This window comes from Diachasma alloeum, unplaced genomic scaffold (assembly GCF_001412515.2).
Source record: "Diachasma alloeum isolate Michigan unplaced genomic scaffold, Dall2.0 Dall_scaffold_00199, whole genome shotgun sequence".
Lineage (NCBI taxonomy): Eukaryota > Metazoa > Arthropoda > Insecta > Hymenoptera > Braconidae > Diachasma > Diachasma alloeum.
The window spans coordinates 1,131,097-1,145,396 of record NW_021680364.1 but is presented as its reverse complement, the minus strand read 5'-3'; the positions used below and the strand labels follow the sequence as shown (position 1 = coordinate 1,145,396).

The window sequence follows — 14,300 nt, the reverse complement described above, 5'->3', positions numbered from 1 at the left end:
ATTGAAATGGCAACTCTAAATTTCAGTTCTGCTAATCCATAAAAATGGATGGAAATCAGCAAAATGCAGGTGAACGTATTCTTGATTTTTCAATTAATTGAAAAGTCAAGGGATTTAACGAATTTTCATCTTCCTGCTGCTCATAAATTTCGAATTTCATTATTTTTTCCCTCTAGATAGAACTAATGCTACTATCCGTAATGTTACTAGTCACCAGTCCATGAAATTTCAATTTTTCTCCAGTGTATCAATCACAGAACAACTACATTAATCAAAGAGGAAGCCCACAAGACATATCTTCCCCTCTTCCACAATGTCAACCGAATCGAAAATTAAATTCCACTCACTTGGAAGACAGTTAACAGCGCAATGGGAAAGGTATTGAAGTTGGTTGGTGGTGTGCCCGATGGAAAGTTGAATTGTCCACCGAAGAGTTGCATACCAAGTAGAGCGAATATGAGTATGAAGAGGAAGAGAAGGAACAAAAGTGAAATGATGCTGCGCATTGAGTTTAACAGTGATATTACGAGATTCCTCAGGCTCGCCCAGTACTTGGTTACTTTGAATATTCTCAGTAAACGCAGGGCACGCAGGACGGATAGACCGAATGAGCCGGATTTAACAGCCGACCATATCACCTCGAATATCGAGCCCAGGATAACGACGCAATCGAATCTGTTGAAACTTGAACTGAAGTATTTGCGTGGCCCGAGGGCATACATTTTAACGAACATTTCGCACATGAAGAGCCCCAGAAATACAAACTCGGTGTAAACTGAAAAAATTTTTTTAAATTTTAATCAACTTTGTAATTCCACTCCAATTGAATTGATTAAATCATTTTTCATTTGCAATTAACTTCGAATATTGTATTGCAGAATTTTTCAACTTTTATCAAAATTTCATTTGTCCAGTTTCAATATTCAGTTATTGAGAGTGAAGATGAACCGGTGGAGATAACTCCATTTATCAGTAATATTTATTCTGAACGAACTGGTTGATTAATTCTGATAAAATATTCACGGAAAATTAAAAATACTCAATGAATGCAATTAGCTTTTCCATGTAGATCAAACGGATTTTGTTGGAAATGTGTATTCAGAACATTGATAAACTTACAGAGAAAATCACTAAGCCACTGTGGTTGATTGTAGTGTTCAACGGCAACGCAGACTGTATTGAGGAACACAAGGACGATGACGAACCAGTAGAACGATTGGCTTTTAATTTTTTTTCGTATCCAAATCCTAGTTTGTTTCTCAATTTTCCAGAAATTTTTACAGGCGCCGTCGTCCTTCACTGATCTGAGGTACGAAGATCTCGAGAACCCTAGAAAATCCCATACTTTAACATCACTCCCCCATTCACATGCCAGTATTTCATATTTTGCTGAGATTCATATCTTGATATGTTTTTAAGACAAGTCATCATAGTTTTTACTTCATTTTTAACAGAATATTTTCATAAAAATGTTTACGTTCTATTGAAATTACTTCTGCACTCTATGGATTTGTGATTAACATCTGGTTGAATGCAACTAGTCATGTAAATCTGTCTGACTAACGCCCGTAAAACCTGATGGGGAGTTAACAGATGGACTTTAATGGATCATCATGAAGAATTAAGAGGTTCCATCATCAACAAGTGACTCTGATCAGGGTCTAACAAATTAACGTTGCATTCACCTCCTTCACTCAACCATCTTCATTCATCTCATTGAAATTTTATCTTTAATATATCCAACACTAATGGCATGAGCATTATATTTAGTAGTATTATTTGTCTTGTTTATTCTATCAAGTTATATCGTATCACTGACACTAATCTATGGTTTCATTACCTCAATATGCTACTAAGCACGACCACTTACAAAATAATATAAATAAACCAAGGAAATTCAATCAACTAATATTAATGAATAAAATCCCATCTCGTTTGGCAACAGTAATCCTCCAGATGAAGACTAATGGGGAAATGAAACTATCAAGTATTATAAACTTGTCTTCTACATTAATAAATCAATCTCTCGACAATTCTAATTCACTACCAAAAGTCATTAACTAGTGTTTGTGCTAGACATATTTTCCTCTTTTTTTTCAATCTCAGCTAAAACATTAATCAGCGCTGTGTTCGTGAAAGATTTTCCAACCATCATTCGTGAACCATAAAATTTTACTGGTGGATACAAAATGTGGTGACCAGAAAAAGACCGGATAACAGTTTTTTTTATAGTTTTGACGTTAAATGCCAGTTTTATGGGAATTCCAGCCACCAGTATTTTGTCCACGACTGAAATTCAATGAGTTTTTGTACCAGCAGAACAGAAGCAATACCTATTGAAGAAAAAAATTAACCCTTCTGTAATGTTTTGGATGAGTAGTTTCTTTCATTGAGAGATGCAATGAAGGCCTATAGATCTAATTAATTGCAAAAAATGAAGTATGATTTTTTCCGCACGATTTTTCGTGCACTTGATATTGAAAAATCAAGAAAAATTATGTACGTTTCTTATTTCATTTTATTCCATAGGCATTGATGCATTCTATTGTTATTTATTGATTCTGAATAAAGAAAATAAAGTATATTATATCTATCTACGATATGCTATATGTTTAGTTACCCCTCTCAAAGGCATTTATGTTATTCTCTCATTATCACCAGCGTCATTCGCTTCACACAATTTATAGCAGTAATAACAATTACGCAATATTAAGTTAAATATTATCATGTCAATATTGTTACTCCAACGATTATACATAAACTCAAAATACCACAATAATTTACGGTAATAGAATAATAACCATCATGTAGCCATATTACTTTTTACGAATTAACGTGTAAGAATTGGCATTCCTGATTATAGTAGTTACCTTTCAGTTTTTTCTTAGGCTCTGAAACAAGAGGAGCATCTGATAGCGTGTGTTTAGAATATTCATTTATCAAAGTTAGAGTGCCCCCCACTCTCTCTAAATCTTCAATACCAATAGTCAACAATAATACTCATAAATGAGGAATTCAGTTGAGGTACAAAGTACCCTCCTAACCCGATATATTACTCAATTCCGTTTAACGCCTTTTGTATCTTATTTATAACCCTCATAAATACTGAAAAGAGGATTATGAAGTTCACAATCCCTGCCGATTCGATAAAACTGATTTCTGATGCTTGTAAATTTCACCTAAACCTCTGTATTCATTTGAACGAGGGAAAAATACAACTCACCATCGTCCGGATCGTCCTCATCCTCCTCCTCAGTGTCAGTGCTTTTGCTCTTTCCGAGATTTTTCAATTTTTTTTTCTTCGCTTTCTCGGCTCTTTTCCTCGCTGCGGGTGGAATGAAAATGTCATTATTATGAAGTAAATGAAAATATGTTATTGTAACTGGTGAAATTACATTCTATTATGTGCTTTTTGTCCTCCTCTGACGTCCTCTCCTCCGCCAGTATGACTTCCTCTGAAAAAATGATGGACTCTTGTGAAGTTAAATTTCGAGGAAGGGGAATCCCCTAGCAGTTTCAGAGGCTCAAGCATTGTTTTGTTTACAAATATTCTGCACTTCGACACTGGCTTATTAGTGATCTAACCTGCTTTGCATATCCACTCGACGTAACCATAGAGTTCTCTTTCGAGTTGTGCATGTCTACGCTTCTTCAGGAAGTCCTGTCGTTTCTCCACTTTCTCTCTCTCCTTTGCAAACTCTCTACAAGCGTTACACATATGATAGGATAGCAGTTAAGGGGGATAATTACATCTCTAATCATCATTTATTAGTGTAGTTATGTTGAGCATTAGTCTGGCGCTTGAGGGTAATGGGGCTACAGGGCGGGTATAACTAGCGAATAATTATCATTGGATGAATAGTGAGAGGCTGATAATAAAATGGAGGATTGGAGCGACGTTACCAATCCATAATTTTGCGGAGAAAAGTCTAGGTGTGGATTTTTAAATTCAATTGAAGAAGCGAGAACGACAAATACATTTAGTTTGGAATTTAATGAAATTTTGCAGAATCGTGAATATTATAAATGAATATGAAATTGTTAAAAATGTGAAAAATTAATATTGTCACATTTTTTTCTACAAAAAATCTGAATATTTTTTCAATTTTCCTTGGATTTTAACGATATTCTGTATAAATTCATGAATATTATAAAGGGATACGAAATAGTTCACAATTTGAAAAATTAATACTGCTATTCATTTTTCTATACAATTGTATTAAATTAAAAAATGTTCAGCATTAGTCTGGCGCTTGAGCGTAATGGAGCTGCAAGGCGGGCATAACTGGCGAATAATTATCATTTGTTGAATACTGAAAGGCGATAATACCATGGAGGATTGGAGCGATGTTACCATTTCATAATTTGAATTGAAAAGCCTAGTTGTGGATTTTTAAATTCAATTGAAGAAGCAAGAACGAAAAATGGATTTACCTCGGAATGGAATGAAATTTTACAGAATCATGAATATTATAAATGAACGTAAAATTGCTCAAAATTTGTAAAATCAATATTACTATTTATTTTTCTATACCGTTGTATCAAATTTATTAATAAAAAAATCCCACACTTTTCCTGGATTTTCCTTGGAGGCGAAGGAAATTCTGTATAAAATCATGAACATTATAAATGACTCCGAAATTTCCCAAAAAACGAAAAACAATACTGCTATTAATTCTTCTATAAGATCATATCAAAGTTTTTCATGCCAAAATCCCAAATATTGCATCGGAACATTGATCTTCATTCTGTTCACAAACGAATTCCCTTCAAACGTCCAATCTCTGCATTCTCCCTCAACTCGGCCTTTTCCCTTCGCCTTACCCATCCCAAAACATCGCTACCAGTCAGCTCCACAAAAAAATCTCAACAAATAAATAACCAAAAACCTGCTTGTGTGATCCACGTAAGATACGCATTGAACGCAGTAGTGAACAGAAGTTTATGTTTTCTCTTTCTGTACGCAGTGCGTCTTTCGACTCGATTTCTCTCATTAGAGAATTCCCTGACGACAGAAAAATGTAAAAAAGCAAAAAATAGAAGAGAGATAAAACAAAGGATGAAGAATTGAGATGAAGAAAAGAAATTCGATGTGGAAGTAGACAAAGTCAACGAGGCTTCGCGCGCCTGAAGAGGGTCGTTGGATCTCTTCTGGGTACATCGTTTGAGTCGTCTTCATCTGGACAAGGGGTAGGGCGGGGGCGGTATGGGAAGGCCTCGAGAAATGCAAACGTTTAAAGGATGAGAGACAGTTGAAAGGTTGAAGAATGAGAGAGATACAGTGACTGGTTAGAATAAGAGTGGCACTCACCCGCTGAGAACACCGAGAACTAGATTCAGCATAAAGAAGGACCCAAGGACGATCAATGGTATAAAGTATACCCAGTTGAAGTAGCTGCCAAGAGCGTCGTTCGTCTGTGAAATTTATCATAAATAGAGTCAAGAGTGATTAAACATTTAGCCTTGGCACATCATCGATTTACACTGATGATAACAAATACACAGGGAAAAGTTTTTCTCTTGTTACACTGAATATCGTCACGCAATATATAGAGCATTTGCAATCACGAAAAGTTGTTTCCTATCGTGACCACAATGAGGCATTACTTTGAAATATTTTCGTGACATTGTGCACACTCGAGTAATACAAAAAAACAACATTGATGTCAATGGTAGTTGGGGACATTCAACAATCATTTATGAACTATTCTGATTTTCTTCAAGTTTGTTTGGTGACAAAGTTTTGGCAGGTTTGCGTTACTCGAGTGTCTCGGTGCATTCGTCCAGCTGGCATTCAAGAAGTTTCAGGTTATATTTAAGACAGTGAGGGTTGAAACTGACAGTGTCATACTGAGCAAAGTCAATATATACATCAGTGTTAGATTTGTCCAGGTGATGAATTCTCATCTGGTTTTTATCGTCAGGCATGAGATTTTGGTCTCGCTTCATCGGGAATCGATGCCATGAGGCACCGAGTATTCTAATCGGAGGGATTGATAATTTTCACACTTAGATACACAAAAAAACGTCACATCAATTTTAATGGAAAAGATTAGAACGGAAAAGGTTGAAGGGAGTTAGAAGCCAATCAAACACGACATTAATGTGCAAAATTGCGATAAATAAAGCGACAAAAATGGGGAGCTCAGACAGAACACATAATTCCAATGAAGAAGATAATTTGTTCGTTGTATTGCCAATTAGAGGTTACCATCGAGAGACACATTGAAAAATCCATGAATTGAAATGAAATAAAAAAGTGAAATATTCGAAAGAAGAAGCACTCTTGTCAGCGCCACCTCGTCCTCTCAATCTGAATAATGCAAATAGCAGGAGTATGAGAGGCAACGAGGTGCCAGGTTTTAACACTGAGGAACATATCTCTTTTCCGTTACCCAGTACAATATGGCAGTCCAGCCCTCCATTGTGATACACTGGAAGACGGTGAGCATGGCGAAGCCGATGTTGTCAAAGCTGGTGATTCCGCTGTTTGGTCCCTCCCACTGATCCAGGCATACCGATTTGTTAGGATTGCATACGTGGGAACCCATCGGTGCCTCATATTTGTTGTCTGTGTTGCACGGACTTGGCACATCGCCCTCTTTAACTGGTTGAGCTGTGCGAAAGAAAAAAAAATTGAGTCATTAAAATTATCTGCTTCAAATGAAGTCAAACGAAATGAAGTCTAAAAAAAACTACTAACTGATATCTTCTATACTGTAGCACGTTTTATGCAGCGTTCCCGAATAAAACTCGAGACCGATAATGGCGAATATCACGATAGCAAACAGCACCAACAATCCAATCTGTAGCAAAGGTGCCATCGCCTTGATGATAGACTTGAGCACCACCTGCAGACCTGTCAACAGAATCCAAAGGCGTGGCGTCATTTCCAAAAGAAACCGGCTGTCACTCAGAAAACGCTCAAGACTCTCTCAGACGCTCACAATGAGTCTTCCGACATCCTGAACGTTTTTTGACTGTAAATTTGCCCTTGTTCCACACATTAATTCACACAGGCTACAATTGAAGTATCATTTCTCTTCTTTAACATTCAGAATAGCTCGATTGAACGTATCGTTTGAACACTGGCAATAATTGAAACACTACTCACTCGGTATGCCGGAGACAAGTTTGAGCGGTCGCAACACGCGTATAGCACGCAACGTGCGCAGATCCATGTCCAGGCTAATGCCTTGTGAGAACACCGTGATGAACCTGACCCAAACACACACCACCCCACCAAACTTTACTACCTACTACTCTATAACACTAGTTCATGTTATTTCTATCTATTAAATTACGTATGACTATGACTAGATTGACTAATGCTAGGCGAGTTATCTCTAACCAAATGTTAAGTCTATGAACCAAAAAACATGTTATAACTATTGGGCGATTGGAGGAGCGTTGAGGACAGGAGAATAGCTGGAGTTAACTAGAATCTATGGTATGACGTGACGCATGAGGTCAGAATAGAGTTAGGGATGACAGTGTTTCGTGGAGAATCATGATGACAGCTATCGAGTATTACTTACTATGAGAATTAACTATCTAATGAGCTAGATTCTGATGGCAGTACATCGCTTCATACGTGTACTCTCGTTTCTAAAGCTTGAACCTCTCGTTGGGGGCTAGCCACGAGGTGAATGATGGTCTAATCCCAAGGAAACTTTAACAACATTCATCTTTATGACAAGAATAAGGACGAAAGTATGAAAAACTCGACCAACCCTGATCACTCCTCATGTTCAAGGAAAGGGAAGACATTACTTTGACAATTCTGTGGGGGAAAATATTTTAGCACGCGTATAGAATATAGAATCACCGAATCATGAGGTATCCGCGATGACGTCAGATCAATTATTCATGTTTTGCTTCAGCTAAAGATAGGACTAAAAATAGATATTGTAGACCCCAGAACAGCTTTATCTATCTGCGTGTCGTCTCATCGTATGTCTCTACATCCAATAAAATTACATTGCATTTCTGAATGCGCGTTAATGGACAGTTGAATGGCTTTTTTGTGGCGAAGACAAGGCTTGGATAAATAAGGGGTGATCGATCATTGCTCTTGATAGCTGTCAAGTCCAACTCATCTGAACTAATTGAAGATTCAATACTAGCTATGATTTTTTAAACTCTAAACAATGAACGATAGACAAGTACATTAATGTGTTAGTCACTCGGCTTCTCTATTTGTTAATTGAGATAATGTAAATGCTACGGTTTACAACACCGATTATTCCAACTAGTTGTCACCTAACTTCACCAATGAAGATTTGTGAATCCGACTAACGACATGTTACTTCTGATAATAGACATTTAAGTTGGTAGGTAGGACTAAACTAATTCGATTCTTTAGTGATCCTATGTTCCTTTGAACCGAAGACGAGTATTGGGAGAATCCCATGGCGTTAACTGGAACTCACTTGGAATTTTTGATACCAGCTTTAGCGGTCTGAGGACCCTGAAGGAACGGAGCATACGCAGGTCGACGTCCACATTTGTTTCGGCGAACACAGTCATCGACCTAATCCAAGCATCATTCTAGTATTCTCTGGTTTATTTGGGTTTTTACCAAGTTTTGTCGGCTTTTTTGGGGGAAAACGGGGGCTTCGCGAGGGAATTGATAGGCGAAAAGGCACGTACGAAAAAATTTCATAGAAAAATTTCGGGAATTTAGTAGAGAATTGTAGGAAAAACATCAATGGAATTTGGGTTTTCTGTACAACATATTCTGTTCAAATATTTTCTAGAGAGATTCGACTCAAAAAACTTGATTTTTTTTTCAATAAAACAGTTTTTATTGGACATTTTCTAAAGAAGGCGGGCTAAATCTGGAGAATTGTTCAATTGAATCGGACAAAAACTAATAGATGTTCAATGGGAATCTAATAGAATTTTTCATGAAATTCGGTAGGTTTTTCTATGAAATTTTTTCGTGTGTAACATGAGAAATTTTAAATGTTTTTGATGTATTGCGCATGAATACGTTGATTAATTGGGAAAGTGAGGTAAAGTGGACCTTCTTAAATCATCAATATCTCCTGATCAAATGTTGCGATTTAAAAAAATCTAAAAATCTAAAAAATCAAAATGAAAAATATCTTCCAAATTCTTGATTTTCACAATTTTCACAATCCCCTCGACTTTTCCCCGCGAAAACGGCCATCACAGCGGTTTGAATGAATATTTAAAAGAAAATGAAAACTCCAAAAGAAAAAATCATGAAAATAATTCTCTCTGTGGCGACGTTTCGAACTCCCTAAGAGTTCTTCATTAGAGAAATTTATTGAATCTCAAACCAAATTATAAAAATTCAAAAATCCAATAAGTCCAATTCCTGTTTTTAATTTTTCTCTTCTTCTTCGTATGTTAAAAATTCATTGTGAAATATTGTTTATTTTGGAATATTTTTCATCCTGCTTACCACAAAAACAAATTATTCAATTTTTTACTGGTGTCTTTGTATTTATGAACATGAAACATAGAACTATGAAGAAATATTGATTAGGAAAATTGAACGATAAGACTCAGTAGAATTGAATTGTTAAGAAAAGGGCAATGGTTTCATCCGGTATAAAAGTTTTGTATCGATCGCAGGTGATTCTGTCTGGAGATTTATTCTTGGCTCTTTTCGAGTCCATGACATATCCAGAAATATCTCGTAACTCGGTTTCACTGGTTCTGATTATTTCACGATGAATTTAATTCTGCAGTTGACCAGAAATGGAAACGAAATATTGTAATACGAAGTGAGAGGAATTCATCTTATATCTTTTATTATAATTAGGGGCTCTTAGGGTAATATTCACAATGAGAAAGAGGGAAAAGGAGAGTGAGAACGAGTTTTTAAGGACAAGGGTTGCTGATCAGGATATAAAGTTTGGACATTTCGTCCAGAAAAAAAATTCAGATTGAGGAAAAAAATTATTGCTCGAGAACTTGGTGAGATGGTCGGCTGCAAGTGGTTTTGTTGCCAAGACAACCCATTTTGCCCCCGTAGTTATGAATATGAAAAAATTCTCATTCATGAAATTTCTCCAGTGAAATCATTTGCAGCCTCCAGTCTCGAAAAATTGGAAATAGCGACACTGTTGAAAATTTCTGTCTGAATTTTCCAATAAAAATGATGAAATTCAAGCCGAGATTCGTAATAATCAGGTTTTTATTGAAATTATCAACGAACAGACCAATATTTCTCATGAGAAACGAAATATTCATCTGTAGTTAGTCAGGAAATATAGAATTTCTCTGGGATTTCATAAGCGAAATTGGATATTGAGAATTTTAACGAATTTGTATTGCATCATTTCATTATTGGATAATTTGTGAGTTAATGACACTCCACTTCATGCGGATAATTAATGATCAACTGGGTGTACATCTTAATTTCAATATAATCGATCACCAGATTATCATTGTGGCCATTTGGGAAGTATAAATAGGAATTCGTTATTTGATAATCGCCGAGGTAGTCGCTGAATATTCAGGTGATCACCAATACTCTAGTGACACTTGACGATTGACTAAATATCCATATCAAAATTCGATAATATTATCATAATCAAGATTAATGGGTATTTAATTGCACACCTAGAGGAATGATGTAATTGACTCTTCATTTTAATATTTTTTTTTGTTGGAAATTAATGAATCAAAAATAAATGATTCAGTATTTTATTTTCAACTAATAAAATCTTCATTTGGATTAAAGAAACTTCTATTTAAATTTTTTTTAAACTTATTATCCAATGTGAATGAAAAATACGTAAATAAAAGCCAAGTTTAAGCTTGAATAAAAGCTTCAGTAGCTATTTGATTAAACTCATTGATTAAATTCAATTGAAGTCTATTTCATCTAGGTCTCAGCTGAGTTTTTCGGGAATATCTCTGAATCTAACGAAGATAACGAAATTTTCGTAATAACATTTGTTGTAGCCCTTCCTTTGCTCTACAAAAAAGGTCTCCATAAAAATTTTGCAATCTCCCTTAGATTCCGAGATATTCACTGGAAACTGGCCAATAGTCAAATCGACTTGAACCGTTTTAGCTCTTCGCTACTGATTTGGTCCAAAAAAATATTTCTCTTTTTGAAATGTTACGAAAAATGAACTGAAAACCTGAAAATTCATGAACACTTTCAATTCTTGAGGCACTTATTGGAAATTTCAGGGTGAAATTTTGAACAGTGTCGAGCAATAATGCTCGATAAATCGAGTTAGTTTTGTTATTGAGCTCACCCGGTCACCACGACGAAAAAATCCATGATGTTCCAGATGTTACGAAGGTACGAGCCACGGTGTAGAACAAATCCAAGAGCCAGGATCTTGAGGCTCGCCTCCACGCAGAAAATTCCAAGGAAATAAATCTCCGTTGATTCGAGTTTCTGGGCTAGTACGGTCTTGTCAGATTTGGGCAGATGCTCCTCGAGGGCGAGTACAACGCAATTGGCTATGATGGTCAGAAGGACGGCGTACTCAAAGGGCGGCCATTCGATTATAAAACGCGTGTGTTTCCTTATGCAGTTTTCCTCGGATAGGATAAACAGCGACGTGGGCCCCTTAGCGCCCCCGCCGGCCGCCCCTCCCCCCTGATCCCGGCCTGGCGCCATTACCACCAGACCAGGTCCCTGGAATGAGGGGTGAATTGTTAGTATTTGCGATTGTAACGATGGAAAACTGTTTTTTTGAAGGTTTAAGGAATTTTTGTCGTCATTTGTGGGATAGGAATTTAGAAAAAGAGGGATGGAGCGACATTCAGAGTCTTCAAATTACATTTTGCAGAGAATGATTTTTTTTCAACATTCGTTGTTTATCAATAAATTATTGAAATTGTTTAAACTTTTGGAGACCTTATTTTTTTAGGCATGGAGTCGATTTTTGGTAAAATTGCGTATGAATAAATTTGTTGCGATTCCGAACTGATTTTTGCGGTGGAAAATTGATTGCTTATAAATTATTTATAGAAAATACTCGTAATTTCCAAAAATTGCGATTTTTAAATTATTTCGTCATCTTTTTCCAGAAGTAAACTTTCTAATTTTTTTGTAGTTTTTTAGAATATTTTCTAACCGTTCAATATCAAGATTCAAATTCAAACCTGCAAAATATAAATAATAAAACCATTCTAAAATTTCCGGAAATTTAGGGTCAAATTTTCGATTAATTGAAGATTCAAGAATATATTTCTCTAAATTTTCTTGATTTCTATTAATTTTCACACAATAATTCATCTGAAATTGCAGTTTCCATCCATTTTTCCATTAAATTTTAAATTTTTAATGAGGAAATCCATTGAGTTTGAAGGGAAAAAATCATGAAATTTCAGATTTCACATAATTCCCCAAATTACTTGAATTAGCAATCGAAAAATTACCATTCAATCCCAAATAACCCTGAATATTCAAGAATATATGTACCTTTTAAATTTTCATGGATCAATTCAACTAAAATTCACAATTTCCATAGATTTTTCCATAAAATGTTGAATTACCAATGACAAAATTCCCCCAAACTTCATTAAAAACTACCTGATAAAAATAACTAGTGAAGTGGTCAAACGGTTCAAGTCAATTCCCTTCTAGCGCCAGTTCTCGATAAGTATCTCACATTCTAAAGGAGTTGGCCAAATTTTCCTATAAATCTTTTTTGTAAAGAAAAGTAAAGACTATCGAAACAGATCTTACAAAATCTCATTATTTCGCTGTCTTCCTTGAATTCCGAGTTATTCAACAAAAACTCAACTGGGAGCTAAATCGACTTGAACCGATTGACCACTTCGCAATTAATTGTCGATAGTAATTAGCAACTTCCTCCACAATCTCTCATGTATTCCTAGACCCCCCCCCCCCGAAATTCCCCTCAATAATTTCCGACAGTGGGTTCAACGCATTAAACTACACCGGTACTTTGAACATTAGTTTACGATGTAACTAGACGACATTCACCAAACTGCCGTCGAGTTGTTCCAACGTAAGTTTATGGGACTCATTTAGTACCACTCTGTATCCAATGTGATTACAGCATCACCGCCGGAGCCCTACGAATACAGCAAAATAGACTGAGAAACTGAGGGGATAAAAACAGTTGGGCTCACTCGAAAAGTCGATAGTAGTAGGTCTCAACCCGAGTGAAGTCGTTTTCACAGAGTTTAATTTTGAAAGAGAAGAGACCGGTGCGAATGCGAACAGAGCACCTCAAACTCACCAAGTTAAATACCTGAGTTAGGGGTGTGTGTGACAAGAGTGGCTACCGTGGCGGATTATTCGTCAAGTGGGCCACCTAGTTCTTTTGAGGTTTTTAGAAAACTCGGTAATTTTTTTTTTCGTTGAAAGACGAAGGCTCTTTGAAATTTCTTGAATAGGATTCAAGTTAATTTGATGGAGGGCAAGGGAAGACAATTCTTCTTGTGCTTCATTTAAAAAACTTCGTTTGAAAGATAAATTGATATCAAGATTTTCGGTTTGGTTATGAGCAGAATTGATTTTTTAACGAAGAATGAAATGAAATTGAATGGATGAATTAAGAAAAAGAATAGACTTGAGTCTCTTTGAAATGTCTTGAATAAGATTCAAGTTAATTTGATGAATGGCGAGGGAAGACAATTCTTCTTGTGCTTGATTTAAAAAACTTTGTTTGAAAGATAAATTGATATCAAGATTTCCGTTTTGGTTATGAGCAGAATTGATTTTTTAATGAAGAATGAAATGAAATTGAATGGATGAATTAAGAAAAAGAATAGACTTGAGTCTCTTTGAAATTTCTTGAATAAGATTCAAGTTAATTTGATGAATGGCGAGGGAAGACAATTCTTCTTGTGCTTGATTTAAAAAACTTTTTTTGAAAGATAAATTGATATCAAGATTTTCGGTTTGGTTATGAGCAGAATTGATTTTTTAATGAAGAATGAAATGAAATTGAATGGATGAATTAAGAAAAAGAATAGAGACTTGAGTCTCTTTGAAATTTTTTGAATAAGATTCAAGTTAATTTGATGGAGGGCAAGGGAAGACAATTCTTCTTGTGCTTCATTTAAAAAACTTCGTTTGAAAGATGAATTGATATCAAGATTTCCGTTTTGGTTATGAGCAGAATTGATTTTTTAATGAAGAATGAAATTAAATTAAATGAATGAATTGAGAAAAATAATTTAAACTCGAAACTCGTTGAATTTTCTTAAATAGAATTTAACTTAATTTGATGAATATCGAGGGAAAACAATTCTTCTTGGGCTTTATTTAGAAAACTGTTCAAAAGACGAATTTATCTAAAAATTTCCTTTTTGTTCGCCTTACA

At 35.5% G+C, this 14,300-nt stretch overlaps 1 protein-coding gene across 1 annotated transcript in view; it reads right to left on the bottom strand.

Annotated features, from left to right (window-relative positions):
- Positions 1–14,300, bottom strand: part of LOC107035647 (voltage-dependent calcium channel type A subunit alpha-1) — a 108,037-nt gene that overhangs the window by 27,375 nt on the left and 66,362 nt on the right. Inside the window, 10 exon segments of the mRNA XM_015253169.1 lie at positions 348–775; positions 1,120–1,329; positions 3,224–3,325; positions 3,396–3,455; positions 3,586–3,701; positions 5,312–5,415; positions 6,396–6,616; positions 6,704–6,859; positions 7,115–7,218; positions 11,247–11,635. Of these exon segments, the coding sequence (XP_015108655.1) occupies positions 348–775; positions 1,120–1,329; positions 3,224–3,325; positions 3,396–3,455; positions 3,586–3,701; positions 5,312–5,415; positions 6,396–6,616; positions 6,704–6,859; positions 7,115–7,218; positions 11,247–11,635 (1,890 nt within the window).